General features: G+C 38.0%; 1 protein-coding gene across 1 annotated transcript in view; it reads left to right on the forward strand.

The window, feature by feature from the left end:
* The window catches only part of LOC110162588 (cell migration inducing hyaluronidase 1), a 139,609-nt gene that overhangs the window by 107,369 nt on the left and 10,796 nt on the right, over nucleotides 1–21,444 (forward strand). The window contains 10 exon segments of the mRNA XM_020927486.2: nucleotides 2,053–2,258; nucleotides 6,249–6,318; nucleotides 8,173–8,301; nucleotides 8,633–8,718; nucleotides 9,080–9,211; nucleotides 9,304–9,339; nucleotides 9,927–10,079; nucleotides 11,276–11,456; nucleotides 14,882–15,097; nucleotides 18,586–18,797. Of these exon segments, the coding sequence (XP_020783145.2) occupies nucleotides 2,053–2,258; nucleotides 6,249–6,318; nucleotides 8,173–8,301; nucleotides 8,633–8,718; nucleotides 9,080–9,211; nucleotides 9,304–9,339; nucleotides 9,927–10,079; nucleotides 11,276–11,456; nucleotides 14,882–15,097; nucleotides 18,586–18,797 (1,421 nt within the window).

Raw genomic sequence — 21,444 nt, forward strand, 5'->3', positions numbered from 1 at the left:
CTGTGCAGCCTATGGTTGCTACAAGTACTCTAATCGGGAGAAAGATGAAAGTTTTTATTTGTGTACCAAAAGTGGTGTGCAACAAGGGAGTTAGCTTCCAAAAACTTACAGAAAAATATTACAAAAGTGGATAAAAAATCTACAGCTAAAAACAGGAGGCGCAGAAATGGACAGTGCTAGAGTTTGCAGCGACCACTTTGTAACAGGTAAGGATTGTGTCATTTATTAATTCATATTTTAAAAAGTTTTTTTGAACAATTATTTACAAAGACAAGCATAGTAAGTGACAGGTAAACTGTTGCATTATAGGGCCTAACTTATCATTCAAAAAGCTTTATGTGGTGCTAATTTTATTAGCTTACTGCTATAATTACCCGTTTTATACCTTTTTATAACCCAACCAGATACAAAATAGTTGTACGCCTCCAGGATTTTAAAGACTTTCATTTGGCTCGCAGTGTAATACAAGGGCTGCAGCACCAGATCATTTTATTATATCCATCTCCTCAAAACTGGGCAAATCCTCCTTGTATGAAAAGTCTGACTTCTCCGTATTGTACCTGTCACAGCCTATATTTAGAGTTATTTTTTTCGTGATAGCGGGTCTGTGCTGGCCCATTCACACTTTTAGCATATTCGTTGTCACCCATTGTGCTATGTTTTGAAGCGGAGCAAAAGACTTCCTGCTCCCCATTTCGCGTGTCATCAGGGTCACGTGAGTGAAACCAGGCAATAGTGGCGGATTTGGAACCAAGTTCCATATTTGAAATTCCAACCGCTTGTATAATAGCAACCAAAGTGCCAATCCAGAGTGAGGCTGTTGAAGGTAACTCCCCTTACCACCTGCCGGTTTAGTACATAGCAGCCATTTAGCAACGCTGTCGATCAAACCTGCTGCTATCATTAGCCAGAGCGACTTCGGGGAAAGAAGATTATTAAACTTCATATCATGATTTAGAGACAAAATTCTGAAATAAAAAGGATCATGTAAAGCAGGTTAATACAAACATTTTATGACCAAAATGACGAGGCTCACAGCAACAGGCACGGAGAGAGGGGAGAGTTTTTCGATACAAAGTGAATTGGAGCCAGAGTCGATGGATCTGGAAGCATGCCCATTGTCACTTCCGATTAGGAATGCACCAGCTCGTGGGTTAGCTATGTCCATTTATATATACAGTTTATGCCAATACCAGACTGATACAATAACCAAGAAAACTGATACTTCTAACCTCGATTTTGGAACTGATATATCTTCCATCCCTACTTTTTTAATGCTTAATGATTTTTTCCCACCAATTCCTTTCTTTTTTTTCTTTTTCTTTTTTTTTTTTTTTTTTTTGAATTACAAGTAAGTAAATAGTCATGTGTGGATATAGGGAGGAGGTGAAAACAGAAAATGTCAGGGCTCTCAAAAGTAGGGCAGTAGAGGATTACTCAATCATAAATCAATTGAAATTCAACTCTGAGTAAAGAACACCATTCAAACATGGTTACAAGCTCATAAAAGTAGATTTTGTTTGATGTCTTCTTTAAAGATTATATTATGCAAACTTACTCTTGTGATCTTTAAGCCATCTTAGAATGTAGTTACCTCATCAAAAACCTACCTGGACTTGGGTTTCATTCCATTCACACATTTGAGTTATCCTGCTTTATTAGTCTGTTTACATCTGCAAAGCTTAAAATGCTTTGTTACACCTTGTGATGTCATGTAGTGGTAGTTTTTTAGGATAACAGTTACCTTTTACCTTTACTTCAGTAGAGATTGGCAATTCCAGGGCCTGAAATCATCCAAATCATTTTAGTTAAGGTGTATGGAGTTTAAAAACATCCCGGAACACATCCTGTATTATTATATGACATCACAGGGTAGATCAGAGTGTTTTCTGTTTGAGAGAAGAACTCAGCCAAAAATATACAAGGTTTGTGTGAATGAAACAAAACACAACTCCAGATATGTTTGTGATTATAACATAAATCAGAAAATAGCGTCATATTGGTGTTTTAAATAGCAGATCAAGTGCATTCATATCTTCTTGGTGTTTGCAGGTGAAGGACGTGGTGGGTTACGACACTCTAGGACACTGCTTCTTCACCGAGGATGGTCCAGAGGAAAGGAACACATTTGACCACTGTCTGGGTCTCATGGTGCGAGCCGGGACCCTGCTGCCCTCTGACCGTGACAGTAAAATGTGCCGAGACATCACCAGAGACTCCTTCCCCGGATATGTGGCCAACCCCAGGCAGGACTGCAGGTCAGACATGCGCATACACACACAGATACAGTACTGCATTAGTCTGTCTATCAGGGGTGAGGAGTACCTTGTTACTTTACTCAGCTACATTTATTTTTTAATAAAATATCTCTTGGAGTAGTTTTCAGACAACATGCTTTTATGCCTATTTGGATAATATATTTGACAGTGTAACAGTTGTACTGCTTGGGAAAAAGATTTGGTTACTCTTCTCACTGTGAGTCTGCAAGAAACTAAAGCTTTATGTTGACAATTGCTCCTTCAGATTTTGTTTAGTTTTATCATTTTTGTGCCTGTCCTGAAATTCCAGATGCTGAATTTAGTGAATGTTTTTTCCAAACAATTACATGAAATTACTTCAGATTGTATATCAGATGTTTTTTTTCTAACTTGGGTAGAAGTTTCCCTAAATACTTTTTACTCTTTGTTGAGTAATGTATTAAATAACACTGAGGTAGAAGTATAAATAAATACTCTTAGTATTTATTTGTACTTCTACTTCAGTGTTATTTCTTCAGAATAACATTTTTGGCTACTCTTCTCATGTCTGATGTCTGATATAGACTTGCCCAGGTTTACACACAAAACATGGAATGTAACAAAGTAAAAGTAGTACAGTACTCTACTTAAGTATGCATTTTAGGTACCTGTAGTTTACTTAAGTGCATTTTAAAGTGGGTACTTTTTTTTTTTTTTACTTTTTTTTCTTCACTACATCTGAGAACAGGTATCTATACTTTTTACTCCATTACATTTTTGAACAGGACTGAAATGTAAAAGTATTTTTATGATTGAAAAAGCTGAGGGGGTCATTTTTAATATGTTCATAGTTTGAGCAAATAAAAATATACAAATAAAAGCAGCTAGGAAAAACGATTGTTTCAGTTGCTTCTGAACAAAATTCAACACAAATCTTTATCAAAATCACACATTTGAAACCTTATAAAAACTGGTACTTTAATACTTTCACTTAGCAAATTTTTTCATGTGATACTTTTACTTGAGTATTTTTGCCCTGGTATCTGTACTTTTACTTAACAAAATCAAGTACTTCTTCCACCACTGACCATATTGCCATAGTTTCATATCCCAACAACAACAGATGATATTTGGAATCCATCAGAAATGTGGTATTTTATATTCCCACGCTTTCTTTCTTATTATTACCAACTCCTTTGTAGCTTACAGCCAGTTTTCTGAGATGTACGAGATATTCCATTTTTTTATAACCCTAACTATAACCAGACAGGATCTAGCCTGTACCATGTTGTGGTAAACCTCACAGGAACAGTATCAGGGTCTTAGTCCCCACATGACTCAGTGCATATGTTTACACCCACACACACTATCAAATTAAAATGTAAACTGAGAGTGAAGAGGAATTTCACCTCTCCCTGCTCTAAAATTCAATGGCACATTTCCATCACAAATGCAGGATTAGCACTAGTGTTATCATGATACTAAAATTATTACTTGATTTCATTACTAAGGAATAGACTCAAAACTAAATACTCAGTTCCTATTAGCCAGGCTGGGGCCACCTAGTGCCTCCACTCAATTTAATTTTTCTCCAGCAACTAGGTCAGGAATCAGAATACACTAGACGGTTTGCAGGAACCCTGGAAGATGTAGACCGAGCACCAGCCAATCAGTGAAGAGCTCAAACAACCCAAGTTAAGATAGCAGACTGCATACACTATCCTCCTTCGGACTTCCTTTGTCAAATACAAACTTCGCATTTTTTATTGCACCTTTAATTCTCAAGTTCATCTTGCAGAAACAACAATGATCTTTGACAGACATGTTCACTCTCTGCTTTGTTTGCTGTTGTGCTGGCAATTACTTGGACAGCGTTCCGGCGCATTACATATGACCAAATAGCAGCAATTGGTTAAATAAAAAAAGTACCCGCCTACCGTCGAGCGAACGAATCCTAATGCAGACAGTCAGACGGTTTCCACAAAGTGAAACTGGCTGATGAATCAGACTAAGTTCCTATACCACAATGATAATAAAATCACATTTTGTTGTCTTTATTTTGACAATATTATGTGATTTTCAATATTAAATGACGTTTTATCTGTGTAATCCCTCAGTGGTCCAGGTAGGGTCCATAGTGGTCCGTGGGTGTCTGCTAGTCTATGTGTTCTTATACTTGTTCTGATACAGCTCAAAATCATTCTAAAGCTATTCAGGAAAGGTTCATTCTGTCCTGTTAATGTGACATTTTTAGTATCGGTACCTGCTCAAATCTAGTTTCAATACTAGTTTTAGTATCGATTATCATTTGATTTTCTACACTTTTGACAAACCTAGTAAGCAAGGATCTTCAGTTAACCCTAAACATTTCCCCTTTATTGGTTAGTACTTTAACCTTACATCAAGAAGGTGAGCATGTTGACCTGTCTATGCATAGTCAATATAATTACAAATACGATAGTCTGCATTTCATTATTCTGATTAACGGGCGCAAGTGTTAGACAATGCAAATTTTAAAAAATGTCAAGACTTGTAAAATAGTGTAAAATCTCACAGTCAAGGTAGCACTCAAATTTGATATTAATGCATCCCTACTCCAGAGACATCGTATATGATGCCTATAGGGAAATTAATATAGCTTAAACATTGACAAATAGACCCTGTAATGGCAACTGCGGGCCAGCCTGCTCCCTCTTATGTTCATTTAAACTGATCCAATTAACGCTCCACAGCAGAAAATCACTGTTTTGTAAAGAGCTTTTTGTCCAATTTATCCCTACCATTGTGTTCGGGGCTAATTCCCACGTTGATGTATTTCTATGGATTAAAAATGCATTATATCAAATGAGATGGTGTGCAGCGGGTGTGTGTGCGTGTCTTTGTGTGTGTGTGTGTGTGTGTGTAGAGACAGGGTGAGGGTGGGGGTGGTGGGGTGCCTGGGGGGCCTGTGCTCACCCACTGAATGTAAATGAGTTCAGTCTTTCTTTCAGAGTCAGGGGAAAAACTACACTATTAGTTTTGATTCACACGCTTTAAACACAATGGAAGATTATCACAAGTTCACAAGCTCCTTTTTACTTTTTTTTTTTTTTTTTTTTTACATTATCAACCTTATCACATACGTATATGGATCACTACATAGACATACTGTAGGAGAGTGGGTTAGATGTGTTGCCCAAGGATGCAAAGGCATGCTTGGGTGAGAGTAGGAACTAAACCGCAAAACTATTATCCATGACGAGTACTAATTAGCAAGCATAACTGAAAACATTTGCAAACACTGTCTTGCTGCATGGATAGAGGAAATATCCTACCTAGTGTCTCCGCTTAGTTTCATTTCTCTCCAGCGACTAGGTCAGGAATCAGAATATACGATTTGCAAGAACCCCGGAAGTGTGCGTTCGGGCACCAACCAGTCAGCGAAGAGCCATACATTCTGTGTTGGTAACGATTCCCAAGATCGAGGATTTAAAGCTGGAACAAAGAATGTTTGGTGAATTTTATCAAGGGGAAAGACGTTATTGCCCTTCTTTCTACGGGATTTGGGAAAAGCTTAATAGCAGCAATTGATTAAATGAAACATTAAAGTTACATTAAGCGAACAAATTCTAATGCTGTGAGGTCAGACTGTTTCTATGAAGTGAAGCCAGCTGATGAATCAGGCTAGCAGTACCCAGGTCCAACATGGTGATCTTGTTTTTATAGTGTTGAAATAAGGAACTCATATTTTAACAGTTAAAAGGTGCACTTACTGCAATACATAACTTCTCTACTGGAGGGTTCTCTATAACTTGTATCAGATCCTTGCTTAGAAAAGTTACATAGTGTACCTTTAGAAATTAGAGACATATACTCAGACACAGATGGCAAAGGAGAGAGATAGAGATACTTTATTGATCCTGAGGGAAATTCAAGTAATTAGAAAGACTACAACCATCGACCTTTACCTTTATTTACCTCTCAGAGTCCATGATGCATCAGTGTGAGTGACCATCTCCTCTCTGTCCACAGTGCCACCTCCACCTTCTGGATCGCCAACCCCAACAACAACCTGGTGAACTGCTCGGCTGCAGGCTCTGAGGTCCAATCCCCAACACGCTCTGCACAGTACATGACCTAGACTCAACACAGAATGACCCTTAAACATCCTCTGCACCTTAAAGGACACAAATTATGCAAAATGTACCTTTTTGGACTATTTCCATGTTTCATTACCATTCTGGGGAGAGTCAGGATTTATACTCCAAACCCTGAAATTCACAACATTTTAGTAGACCTTTTATAGGAATTCCGTCTAGACTTTTTATTTTTTTTACTTAATTGCAAGTCCCTAAATCTCATTTTTAGTGATTTGGGCCTCAGTTTTGACATAGGAATTGTCAAGACCCAAGATCCAGCAAATGCTCAATCTTCTGTTTATCAGTCCATCCCTACAGACAGCAGCTTTCCTCAAACAAAACACTCATGTGCAACAAAACACACACAAGTCAGAGCTCTCCTTATATTTAACAAAAGTCTGTTTTGCTTTATGCATAGCTTATTACTTCTTATAGTGAGGGAATTAAAGCCATAAGAATGCATAATTTATATACTTTAACATTAATACTACTATTACGAATACATTTTTTTTCTCTCTCTAAAACTGGGCCTAAAAACTCATAAGCGTCATCCTCCTATTTCGTCATTATAGCACTGATAACAACAAAAAAATATCATAATATAAACCATATCCTGTACACAGCCTCAAATTGGTCCCTGTAGAAATAGTCTTGAATTGTTATAGACTTGAGATTCACTTTTATGGGGTGAAATTTGTGTCACATTGATTCTGTTTTAACTGATAATGACATGAAATACATTTATTCAGAAAGATTATTTAAAGGAATATTCCAGGCAAAGCAATAACAAACATCACCTGAGAAGTTCTACTGTGCACCTTTGAGAAACCTTTAAAGTATTACGCTATTTTCTGATCTACAGTATATTATAATTTTGTCTGCTCATCAAAAACATACACATGGTTATTTTGTTTCATTCACACATGTTTAACCCACAAACCTGAGTTCTTCTCTCAAATGGGAAACACTCTATGACGGGGTGGGCAAACGTTTTGACTCATGGGCCACAAAGGGTTCTAAAATTTGATGGAAATGCTGGACCAGAAGCAGATGGATGGAGTTTTTTGGTAATCCACCTCATAAGAGAAAAAAATTACATGTTACATGACTACATTATTGAAATATCCCATAATTGAAAATCATTACAAGGCATCACAACAAAATATCTGTCTTTCAAATCCCACGGTATTTACTATTTACTGAAATAACTTTTAAAACACTGAAAATCATTATTATTATTCAAGTTTGGCAGGCTGGATTAAAAAGATTAAAGGGCCTCATATGGCCCCGGGCCATAGTTTGCCCACCCCTGCTCTGTGATGTCCTGTGGTAATACAAGAAATGCTCCACTCTGTTTTTAAACTCAATACACCTTCAGTAGAGTCATTAAGATTATCTTAGCTCTGGAATTTCTATAATCTACTGAACTAAAGCTAAAAGGTAGCTGTTACCTTGAAAACTATCACTTAATGATGTCACAAGCTGGTGAAGAGCATTTTGAGCTTTGGAGATGTAGACAGACTAATAATGCAGGATTACTCAAACATGTTTGAATGCAACAAAAAATAACATAACTCCAGGTGTGTTTTTGTTGGGGTAACAACATTATAACATGACTAAAAGCTCATAACAGCCAGTTTCTCATAATATAGGACCTTTAACGACTTTGACTCCAATATTGAGACACACATACGTTTCTGATTGGTGATAGGACTGCAGACAAAAACAAGTGCTTAAACTCACATAGATTGCATAGTGGAATACTGCTTTATTTGGACAAATATGTTAATAGTGCATGCTTGTGTTTGGTTCCACAGGAGACTGGATACTGGTTCATCTTCCACCATGAGCCCACGGGCCCTTCTGAAGGCATGTACAAACCCGGGCGGACAGAGCTCACCCCCATGGGCCTGTTCATCAACAACCGGGCACACTCCAACTACAGGGTCAGTTCATACCAGTGCTTTTTAGGATTACCCAAGGCAATATTTGACTTTCCAATTCTGTTTAAACCAGATGTACAGTATAGAAGGGTTAAACTATGTCTAAATTAGTGATAAAGTAGGATTTAATACATGAAGAATTGTGAGTATTAGCAGTTTTGTCCCTTTAGACTCAAGATTTTTGAAAGACAAGCCAAAAAGTGCAGCATTACAATTTTGATAACCAAATATTTGTTTGTAGAAATTTTGACCAGTTTGTTTATTTCTATATACTTCCATGTGTGGTTCTGCATCTTGTTAAAGCACCTCTAGTGACAGTGTATGTGTGCTGCAGGCTGGGATGATCCTGGACAATGGAGTCAAAACCACTGAAGCCAACAACAAGGACAAGCGGCCCTACCTGTCTCTGGTGGGATCCAGGTACAGCTACACTGTGTGTAACTTCTGGTGGAAGGTTCACAACCTGCTTCAATGTCTAAATGAAGATGGCTTTGCTTTGCCTAGAATATATAGCAGTAATGATGCGATCCAGCCCAGGCAAACATTTTCTTCTTGAACAATACGAGTTCCAACCTTAGAATGATCCAGTAAAATAAGGAATTTTAACTGCATATGAATGTTTCTAAAGAACATGAACATCCCAGTCAGATTGCAATTTGAGTATTTTTGACTCTGAGATTATGTAGGCAATTGCAGTATTTGTAATTTGTAATATTTAAAAAAAATAAATAAATCATGCAGATCTTCCTTCCCATGTGTTTTTTTCTGTTTTTGTGCCCAGGTATGGCCCTCACCAAGATGCAGACCCCTTGAAACCTCGGGTCCCAGCTCGGATCCACCGCTTCATCGCCTACAAGAACATGGACCAGGGAGCGTGGCTGAGAGGAGGAGACGTGTGGTTGGACGACTGCCAGTCAGTATCAGTCCTCAAGTCTGACAGATAAAACTACATTCTGTGGTGTCAAGAGGAATGTTTCACTGAACCTAATATTTGTATTTTTGTAGATTTGCAGATAACGCCATTAGCCTGACTCTGGCCAGGTAAGAGTGTCACACATTCTTACACATTCTGTGGTCAAATATGACATACCTTATTATGATGTTACATACCCAAAATGTGCACTGTGTAGCTTGTGGTGGAGGGTTTGCCACTTGCTTGTCTCTGCAAGTTTTTCACAAATGTTTTTAGCAATAAAAACACCTGCAAATGTATTGCCTATACTGTTGAACATACCAGGCAAAGCAAGAACATATCCATGGAGATATTGCATGTGGCGGAACCCCCACCAGAATTTTAACGTCAAGTTCTATTATGATGTATTATTACTGTGGCTGCAAGATTAAACTTCATTTGAATGGTCACAGTCAGACATATGCAAATGCTGCAATTATTTAGGCTGTGTAATCTTTTCTTCAGCAAATGCTGTCTTCATGGGTTTGAATAAATCTGCTGACCCTGTACTTTAGAGCTCTACAAACATGGTCTGCACTGCATAATGTGATCCCTGCATTAACCCTAGCAGTTTTTTATATGCTCATGAACAAAAACAGTGCACTGTGAACTTGATCTTATCTTTAATGTTTAATGTGTTATGATGTATGTAACCATGGCTCTGCTGGTGTGTTAGTGGAGGTACGTTTCCAGATGATGACGGCTCCCACCAGCAGGTGGTGAACTCTTTGTTTGTGGGAGAGAGTGACAACAGAGGGAGCTTCCAGCCTGGCACTGTGTGGGGCCCCGGGGGTATGGACCTCAAGGGCCGCTCTCTGCCTCACGCCGTGTAAGTCTTCCTAACACATAGCCCACATTTACACTTAAAAGTTTAGTTAAAAACTGAAATCTGTTTGTTTGGTCAGAATAAAACAGAATAGTGTTTCTGAACATTTCTGGTTGTCTGCAGTTCTAGAGCTTTATTAATTTAGGGTCTCTTTTATACACAGTTTTGTCCTCCTTTGGGTAAGTCCCTAGTTAGAATGACTGTAGCAATGGTAACGTCCTATTGTCTTAGCTTTCATTTGGACTTAGGAATAGTCTTTTATGGACCTAAATTGGAAAAACAAATCTTTTCTTATGTGGTACTTGGCGTGAAAAGTTTGCAAGCCACTGGAATACGTCAGCTTTAATATCACTGTGTAGCCTGCATCAAATGTGCTATGCAGTCAGTGCAGCATCAACAAATAAAATATGAACAGCGTAAAATCTTGGCTGGCTGGCCAGGCTAGGTAAAAAAATGCTACTGAAAATGTACATTCACATTTTAAAGATTGTTAAATGTGCTATGCCATTGTAGACGTAACTTTTGCAGAATAATTGAAGTAGCCTGAGAGCTGTAAAGAGAGACATGAGACTGAAATAACTCTCAGTACTTTGTGGTAGCATGGTCCATTCAAGTCTGACCATGCTTGCTTTGTAGGGAATATTATACCTTTGATGACTTACCTGCCAGTAATGAAGGTTTAGAAATGAAGGGTAGTAGTGTTGTCACTACAATACTAAAATTTCAAACTCAATTTCGATACTAAGGAATAGACTTGATAAATCAATACTGCTTCCGATACCACGATGAAAGTAGAAAACCCTTTTAATTTAGACAATAGAATGTGATTTTTAACATTAAATCATAGTACTTTCTTTTATGTTACAATGCTCTCTTATATCTGTGCAATCCTTCAGTGGTACAGGTAGGTTCCATAGTGGTCCATGGGTGTATACTAATCTGTGTGCTCTTATACTTGTTCTGATACAGCACAAAATCATTCTAAAGCTATTCAGGAAAGATTCATCTCTGCCTTGTGAATGTGACTTTTTTAGTATTGATATCTGCTCAGAAGAGTGTCTAGTTTAGATACTAATTTTAGTTTCAACTTGTATCAGATTTTTTATACTTCTGCGAACCTAAAGGATAGTGTGCCGTTGAATAGTGAGTGAACGTGAGTTTGGATAACATAATAATCTTACATGTGTCTCTTCCCTCAGAGACTTTCCATTGCGAGGTATGCAGGTGTACGACGGGCCCATCCGCGTCCATAACTGCACCTTCCGTAAGTTCGTGGCTTTAGATGGACGCCACACCAGCGCCCTCGGCTTCAGGCTCAACAACTCCTGGCAGAGCTGTCCAAACAACAACGTGTCCCAGCTCACCTTTGACCAAGTCCCGGTCAGTCATACAGGGGAGTTGATGGGGGGACAAAGGGGTCTGTTGTCCCAGGCATCAGGGTCTTAGGGGCCCAGAAAGAGACCCTCTTCTTATAAATGTATATACATATCATGGTCAAAATCTGTACAAAATTAAACCATTTTCTAGAATTGCACAGTGGTGGAGGAAGTACTCAGTTTTGTTATTTAAGTAAAATTGCAGATACTGGAGCAAAAATACTCAAGTGAAAGTAAAAGTATCATATCAAAAAAAAATCTACTTAAAGGTGGATTGTGTAACTTTTTTGTTTGTTTTGTCTGCGTGTTTCTATGGATACGTCATTTCTCTGCCTGAAATGTTCCACAGTATAACACAGCTCTACTTTACATTTGTTCATTTGCAGCTGGTTTTATAGCTCAAAAATAATTAGAAAAAGTGGTATTCTGACTGTGAGTGCAGTTGCCGTTCCACAGATCTATCCTGTAACTTGGTCTGGTTTGGTCTCCATGAAGATAGAAAGATTTGACGCCATACTGTGAAACATTTCAGAGAAAGCAATGGCATCTCCATGGAGAAAAGCATTTGAAAACTTAATGCACTTTTAAATAAACTATTAAAGTACCTGTTTAAAAATGTACTTAAAGAGTAAAAAGTCAAAATATTTTTCATATATTTTAAGGTCTTATAAGACTTCAAATTATTGATTTTGATAAAGATTTGTGCTGAATTTTGTTTAACAAAACCAATGGCTAGCTGTTTTTATTTGTATATTTTTGTTTGATCAGAATACTTGTGTTAAAAATAAATCCCTCTGCTTTTTCTGCTGGTCTCAAACAGTAATACAAATACTTTTACTATTCAGTTCTGTTCAAAAATGTAGTGGAGTAGAAAATACAGATACCTGCTCTCAAATGTAGTAACGTAAAAGTAAAAAGTGTCAGTTTTAAAATCTACTTCGGTAAAGTACTTTACTACTTTTATTTCTTTACGTTCCATCACTGGAATTGCATCATTATTTCAAACCTAGATCTTGTCATGGTAATTACTATATATCAGCTTATCTAATTCAATATTTGAAATAGGGGACATATGTATTGTTTGCATAATTTTGTTGCAATAGTAAAGAGGTTTCTGCTATTTTTTTCATGTAATATGGTAACATTTGTGCTGTCGATGGATGAAAAAGTAACATCCAGGACTAACTATTTTACTTTTTGCTAGTGTAGCTGTGTGTAACTCATGCTTTTTAAAGATCCGAAATTGCACAAATTGACTCTTGTGAGTTTTAAGCCATGTTATAATGGTGTTACCTCATCAAAAACATACTTGGAGTTGTGTTTTGTTTCATTCACACGTTATTATTAGTTTGTCTACATCTCCAAAGCTCAAAATACTCTGTTCCACCTTGTGATGTTATGAAGCGGTAGTTTTCAAGTGAACAGCTACCTTTAACCTTTTGTTTAGTGGAAATTGTCAATTCAAGGGCTGAAATCATCCAAATCATCCAAAAAGTGAAGGTGTATGGAGTTTTAAAACACAGTGGAGCACTTGCATTACTACATCACAAGGTAGAACAGAGTGAAGTGTTTCATGTCTGAGAAAAGAACTCAGCCTAAATATGCAGGGTTTGTGTGTTAAATGTGTGAATGAAACAAAACAAAACTCCAGGTATGTCTTAGATGAGGAAACAACATTATAATATAGATCAGAAAATAGCATAATTATGGACCCTTTAATTATATTGTGCTTTTTGAAAATGATTTTAAAATATTTTTATTGTAACATAAGTAGTTTCAATATTGTCATCTATCGTGACGTAACAATATATCTTTCTTCCAAATGTGTTACCTTGACAAACCTATCCAAACCCATTGAACTGTATTTCATGAACCAAGATACGTAACATCACAGTTGGTAAGCCAGGGAATGTTAGAAAATATTCATAGCTTCTCTGTTACCATTTTGATAGAAAAAGTTTCAAAGGTAGTCATCTGGACAATGCTTTTGAAATTGAGACCATTCGACTGACATTTTCAAGTCATTTTCAATCTGCAGGTATGTCTGGTACAGTCATACTAGCTCCTGAGACCAGTACCTGCAGATGGAAATACTAGACCAGACCACTAGATCAGACTGAAAATGATTTCTGGTGTGTTCTCCAGTGATGTAGAGGTTTGAAGCATTGCACATATGTGGCTGTTACTAGAGATTAACTGATATGGGGATTTTTACTGCCAGAGAATCCAGAGAATCCAACTGATGGCCAATAAGCTCTGCCGATATTTTTGAGCCAATCTGTAAGGCCGATTTTGACTACTTTCTTCAAATGATGTTATCTGAATTTACTTCAGACTCACCTAACTCTTCATATTAAAGTGTTTAAATAAAGCTGTGTGTGCTGGAGATTAAAGGCCAATAACCGATTTGCTAAAAAATCCAAATATCGGCCTGATGTGTCAGCCAACCAATATATTGACCTATCTCTGGTCTTACCTGTTCTGTGTTGTGGGTTTGAAAAATCTGAAAAAAAAAAAAAGCCTTTTGGATGACAGTTGAAACTTCTTGATTTATTTTTATAAATGTTTTATTTTACCTTTATTTAACCAGGAGAGCCCATTGAGATTCAGAATCTCTTTTTCAACAGAGACCTGGCCAAGGTAGCAGCAACACAATCAATACAAAAGAGTAAAATCACAAAATATCACAATATAAAAACATTTTCATCTCTCAAGGTAAACATACACAAGTCTCAGTCACTATACTTTTTACAATTTTATGACACCATAGATTCCAATTTAAAATAATTTGTAAATGATTCCAAGACCATGGTGCTGCGTAGGATCTCAATAAATTATTCAAATACACTATCCAGATGACTTTTGAAACCTTTTCTACAACAGACCACTTCAGGACAAATAAGTTTACAGTATTAAAGGTGTTATATTATACAGAATCGACTCTTGTGAGCTTTAAGTCTTGTTAGAATGCTGTTCCCTCCTCAAAAACACACCTGGAGTTGTGTTTCATTCACTCATGTTTGAGGAACCCTTTATTAGTAATCTGTCTACATCTTTAGCACAAAATTGCATCTCAAAGTGTTTTATGTTTGAGCAAAGAACTCAGCCTAAATATGCAAGGGCTGTGTGTTAAACTTGTGTGAATGAAACAAAACACAACTCCAAGTATGTGATGAGGAAACAATAACAGAGATCAGAAAATTGTGTATTATGGGTCCTTTAAAGAAAATAATATGTCTTTGTAAATTGCACTACAATATAACCCAAAGTTCACCTCCAAATAAGTACTTGGCATTTACTCATTTTTTCAATTTTATTTTGAACTGTACTTTTAGTTGTGCCAGTCATGAGGTCACAGGGATGTTCTAAACTTTGGCTATGAAAATAACCTGCTCCTCATCTCGTCCTCACTTTCTTTGTGTCCCTCAGCTGACCTCACGGCTCTTCTTTGGGGAGGTGGGCCCCTGGTTCAGTCACATGCAGAGGGATGGGGACAAGACCACCATCCTTCACGACACAGACGGGTCCCTGAGCCAGTACCCTGGGGCCTACCTGGTCAAAGACGACAACTGGCTCCTGCGCCACCCTGAATGCATCGACGTGCCCGAGTGGAGAGGGGCCATCTGCAGCGGTCACTATGCACAGGTGGGGGCGCTAGCATTCGGATGTAGTTGTTATATGCAGGTTAATACATAATCAACAATATAATCACTCTTGGGCAAGTTACTTCAAAACTGTAATGTGTTATTTATTACTTGTTAGTGTCATTTCAAAGTAATATGCTATATTACAATATTACTGCATTTACGGCATGACACTATTATTCCATGAATTTTAAGTTACTCTCACAAAAATAATTGTGAAGATGCCAGACTTTTGCGCCATATATGGACTGAACCAGGACTAAACCAGGACTGAATGGAGGACTGAACCAGGTCTAAACCAGGACTAAACCAGGATTAAAGTAGAGATGAACTAGAACAAAACCAGGTCTAAACCAGGTCTAAACCAGGTGTAAACCAGAGCTGAACCAGAAATGAACCAGGTCTAAACCAGGACTAAACCAGGTCTAAACCAGGAATGAACCAGGACTGAACTTAGGACTGAACTAGGACTAAACCAGGTTTAAACCAAGTCTAAACCAGGACTAAACCAGGACTAAACTAGGACTAAACCAGAGCTGAAGCAGGACTAAACCAGGACCAAACCAGGTCAAAACCAGAACTGTACCAGGACTAAACCAGGACTAAACCAGTGCTGAACCAGGACTAAACCAGGAAACAGGACTAACCAGAACCAAACCTAGCGGGCGCACCTCCAGCGTTTGACTTCTGCTGATATCGTGGTGATTTTAGTGAATTTGTATGAAAATTGAAAAACTCACCACTTCAGTCCAGGTTAAAAAAAACTTTGTAACACTGACATTAGACATTACTGACATTTGTACCAAGTAAAATATTACATGTTTTCCCCCTCTAGTGCCTTACATTACTGCGTTACAGCAAAAAGCAATGCATTGCAGTAATTTGTTACTTTTGTAATGTGTTAATCCCAACAATTTATATAATGAGTGTATTTCATCAAGTAAGTAAGTCTAGCTCCTATGAAATATATGAGAAGTTAAAAACAAATGGTTAAAAAATATTTGGATTTGACACATACTCTGCACTGTGTCTTCAAGTGAGAGCTGGCCCTGTAAAATATATTACTGTAGAAGCACTAAAATGATGGTGTCTGAAAACCGCTCCAACATGTTCATATTCCTTTAAAAAGTTATAACACCAAATGTGACTCAGTGAGATGGATCTTCAGCTCCAAAATGAATCACTCAATGTCTCCCCCACTCTTCACCCCATTTACATCTATTCGGTTCAGTAATTCATGGCTTTCGGCTTCCTGTTATGCTGCGCTCCAGTTGTCCTCAGAGGCTGGATTTTCCGAGTTCCGACTTATAAATTCAAACTGGAACTCTTTCCCGTCTCAGATTTTCTACTTGGAAGCTCAGGCAACATTTCAGAATGGCGAGCTGTATCCGAGTCAGAAAATGTGGCTGCGCCTTGCCTTTCGACAGCTTTAATATTGATCCTAGTTCTTCCCTCTGTTATTTTCCCTTTAGTTGCTCTCTCCAGTCCATCCAGTGTGTGAACCTGCGTCTGCAGTGCCTTTCAGCCTCTGCAGTTATAATGCACTGTTATGCTAATGGCTACACGGCCTTAATGTCAACAACAGCCAAAATTCACTCTGAAACATGGATTTATAATTTACATTTGTAATAATAATGTTCAGACTAATGTATTAACTGGATGTATATGTTATTGTGTTCATACGGTTCTCTGGAACTCAAGAAAATGTTTTTCTGAGTTGAAAAATGCACCTGAATGTACAACAACATGAGAACTCAGGCCAAAACTGCCTGCCCAAGTTCCACGCTTGACGTCACAGGTCTGGGGAGAGAAACCAAAATCAGCTGATGTGTCTATTTATCTAATACATCGAGCTATTTGACTAAAAGTGATTACATCTGTGGCTTTGCTGTTAGTTATCCATAACATAAAAGCAACAGATCTGCACAAGAGACTACAACTGTTCATTGAATTACTGATGTAACGTTAATTAGCAAAAGTAAACAAATAAGCGAACGTTTAAAAGGCCAGCAACAACTCTTAGCCTACTGGGGTTAGCTCTTTTAAACACTGTTAATGGTCAGTGTGATTTTGTTGATGGTGACATTGAAATCCAGAGTTTCTGAGATAAAAGCACATGAACCCAAACAAGTTGAAGTCTCATTCAAAAGATAAGTCATCTTTGTGTGTGTGCATTTGTGTGTGCATGTGTGTATGTATGTATGTATGCATGTATGTATCACAGACTGTATAAAAGAATTGGACTAAGTGAGTGTGACGTCACCCATAGCGTTCAGCGCAGCTCAAATGAGGGTCGTGATGCTCACAGTTACAGGAGCGAATCTCGAGCCAGGATCAATATTATGAATAGGATTTTTTTGACGGACAAAATAGTGGAAAAAAAAATCAGGATCATATAGAGCGGGATAATATGAACATTTTAAGACCAAAATGATGAGGCTCATTGCAGCAGTTACAGAGCGAGGGGCGACAATATTCCAATGTAAGTCAATAGGAGCAACAGTCAGAAGGAGCCAGAAGAGCCTCCTAGCGAACTTCCTATTTGGCACACAGCAGCTAGAGCGTTTCTTATTTCTTATTTTATTTATTTGTAAATGGACATCACATATTAATGAACATTAAAATGTAAATATGTAAATAGCCAGCGTGGCTAATTTCCGTCTTCAGTCCCTCAGCAGGTTGATGTAAAATCATCTATAGGACAATGAAAAGTAAAGCAACAATCATACAAAAGTACATAACACCAGCACACTCACTATACATACTATTTATTTCAAACTGTTCATTTGAAGTTCAAAGTCAAGAGTTTAAGAGTTAACCAAGAGTTAAACCAACAACCCCTCAATATTAAAGAAAATGTAATTTGGTTAAACATGGTGACATATTTGGCCATTGAACAACCACTGTTTTAAGGCTTTAGAAAATGCTCTCAGTGTCGAAAGTTCTCGTATATTAGCAGGCACTGTATTCCATGTTTGACCTGCTCGATAAGCAAAAGAGAGCTGTCCCAAAGCACTTTTCCTAAATGGCACAGAGCAGTCGCCTCTAGAGCTGCTCTTGTTGTGCGATTTGAATTTCTATTTACAAACTCCTTAAAAGGAGGTGGAGCAAGATTATTCTAAACTTTGTATACCAAAATTAAATCTTCATATTTGAATGTGTTGTCCCAATTTAGGAATTTATATTTGTCAAGTATTCTGCAATAGTGATAATTTGTTGCCTTTTTGTCTAATACCTTAAGTGCTTTTTTAAAGACAGTTAGCTATGTCCACTCACATATACGGTCTACGGTATGTATGTATTCTGAAACCAGTGGATAATATGACAACAGGCAATAAACTAAAAGTTATGTCTAGTTTCTTTGTTTCTCGAGAACATTTAATGGAATGTCACTTGTGCTCTTTTCATTCTCAGACTTACAAGAAACTAAGTGAGATGCCATGTACATTCTGTTTACCACTTGTCTTTTTAAATCAAATCTTTTTTTAGATCTACATCAGGATCCAAAACCCAGCCAACCTGATGATGCAGATGGTGAGAGACGATTACCCGGACCGGCCCCTGACTCTAGAGGGCGCTGTGGCCAAGAAGAGCCACTACCAGCAGTTCCAGCCTGTGGTGACTCTGTACAAGGGCTACACAGTACACTGGAACCACGCCGCACCACAAGAACTCATCATCTGGATCATCAACTTCAACAAGTGAGCCCCACGCAAGCACCCACCAAAGCACCCAAGGGCCCCCAGGGGAATTCTATGTGACCATCTGGTATTTCATATAACTGTCATTTGAGTTTGGGTTTAGAATGCCATTAAAATGTCCGCCCCGATATAGAATTATAGCAAGGGTGTTGAAAGTGAGCTCTTACATCAAGCTAAGGATTCACATGGGTCTGTATAGATGTCATGGAATGTTACATGTAAGTGGAGGATGCATGACAAGATGCTATTGGAAATTAAAGCTACTCTCTGTAACTTTTTTCGTGGAGGGTCCGCTACCTGCTTTTATCCATGGAAATCATTACTTTGCCTGGAATCTTCCACAGTATGACATTAAACGTATCTATTGAAACGCCAAGGAAGCAAGCAGGTGACACAACCATGCCAAGATATGGATGAGATCTGTGGAGAGGCGAGCACGCTCACTGTAAAAATATATGCTTTTTCCTGTTGTTGAGTGATAAAACTAGGAGTAATAGATGCAAAATAGCAGATCACTCACCAGAAAAGTTACATAGTGCAGCTTTAAAGTAACCTGACCTGTCAGCCGGTTTCACTTCGTGGAAACCGTCAGACCTTGCAGCATTAGGATTTATTCGCTCGACGGTAGGCAGGTACTTTTTTAAAATTTAACCAATCGCTGCTATTTGGTCGTGACGTATGTAATGCTCTGCTAACGGGGCTAACTGGTATATTAAGCTTTTCCCAAATCCTGTAGGAAGAAGGCCAATAATATCTTTCCCCTTGATAAAATTCATCAAACATTCTCTTTAGCTTTAAATCCTCGATCTCGGGAATTGTTGTCCACACAGAATGTATGGCCCTTCGCTGATTGGCCGGTGCCCTAACTTGCACTTCACAACACAATATTTAAGCAAAATATGAATTTGTCTTTCCCCAGTACAGATATATTGTAAGTTTATTGTCTGAAAATCAGGAAGTGTTCACTTAGCATGCTAGTTGTTGTTTGAAAGTTTTGAAAAGAGCTTATAAACGCATCACCGTGAATAATTGTGAAATAAAATAATGGGTAACTTTCCCTTCAGAGGATCTGTCAATTGCTTTTCTCCATCAAGGTATTATCGCTTTGCCTGAAATGTTCCACAAATAAACCTTTCTATCTTTATGGAGACCAAACTAGACCAAGTTACAGGTCAGGTCTGTGGAGAGGCAGCTCAGCTCACAGTTAGAATGCCTGTTTTTCTAGGTATTTTTGAGCTATACAACCACCTGTAATAAAAAAAAAAAAAAAAGATGTAAGATAGAGTTGTTTAATGTCATACTGTGGAACATTCCAGGCAAAGCAATGACATCTCCATGGAGACAAACACATGATGGACCCCCAACCACAAAGTTACACAGTGCACCTTTAAGTAAAAATCATATACATGCTGTATATGATTATCATTATCATATACAGCATCTTTGATATATAGAAACTCCACTGGGAATTAGCATATCATAATTAGCTGTAATATCAATTAACAGTAGTAGAGCATCCCTGAAGTTGTTCACAAATATAATGGTCCTGTTCTTTGCTGCTTGACGAGTGACCCGAGGCAGGCGGGCGAACATTTGTTGTGGAAGTGGACTCTGACAACCACAGAAATGATTCATAACTCTATTAATATAGAGGACTGCACGCCCCTACAGGCACACACACACATATACACACACACATACAACAGCTGTGCAGTGACCCACACCATTTCTGTCGGGCCTCCTTAAAAGTGCAGTAGTAGTAATTGTAGTTGTTGTAGCAGTTGTAGTAATAGTAGTGCTAAGTGTAAGTAGTAGTTGTTGTAATAGTAGTAGTTGCTGCAGTAGTAGTAGCAAGTCTAGCAGTATTTGTTAGAGCAGGTGGCACAGTTGTCATAGCTGTAGAAGTTGTAGTAGCTGTGGTAGTTGTGGTAGTTGTAAAAGTTGTAGTAGCTGTAGTAGCTGTGGTAGTTGTGGTATTTGTAGAAGTTGTAGTATCTGTGCTACTTGTGGTAGTTGTGGTCGTTGTAGTAGTTGTGGTAGCTGTAGTACTTCTAATACTTGTGGTAGCTCCAGTAGTAGTTGTTGAAGTTGTAGTTGTTGTGGTAGTTGAACTAGCTGTGGTAGTTATAGTAGTAATTGTAGTAGTTGTAGTAGTAGTCGTAGTTTTGATAGTTGTACTAGTTGTGATAGTTTATAAAAGCTGTAGTAACTGTGGCAGGTGTAGTAGTTGCAGTACTTGTGGTAGCTGTAATAGTAGTATTTGTAGTAGTTTTGGTAGTTCTGGTAGTTGTGGTAGTTTTGGTAGTTGTAGTAGCTGTGGTAGTTGTAGTAGTTTTAGTAGCTGAAGTACTTGTAGTAGCTGTAGTAGTTGTAGTAGCTGTGGTAGTTGTGGTTGTTGTACTAGTTCGGGCAGTTTATAGTAGTTGTAGTAGCTGTAGTTGTTGTAGCTATGGTGTCAGATGAGGTAAAAACGAGAACAAAAACAAAAGACAAATCCAAGAATATGAAATCCTTATAACGTTGCGTGTGAAAAGTTGAAATTGAGCGACGTATGATGTCAGTGTACAACGATTTATGATACTGTCTACTTTTATTTATGCAAACACTTCTCTAAGCAACTAAATGCAAAAAGTATAGTCAGACAACT

Source organism: Boleophthalmus pectinirostris, unplaced genomic scaffold (assembly GCF_026225935.1).
Source record: "Boleophthalmus pectinirostris isolate CB_2022bp ecotype Guang Dong unplaced genomic scaffold, ASM2622593v1 HiC_scaffold_19, whole genome shotgun sequence".
NCBI lineage: Eukaryota > Metazoa > Chordata > Actinopteri > Gobiiformes > Gobiidae > Boleophthalmus > Boleophthalmus pectinirostris.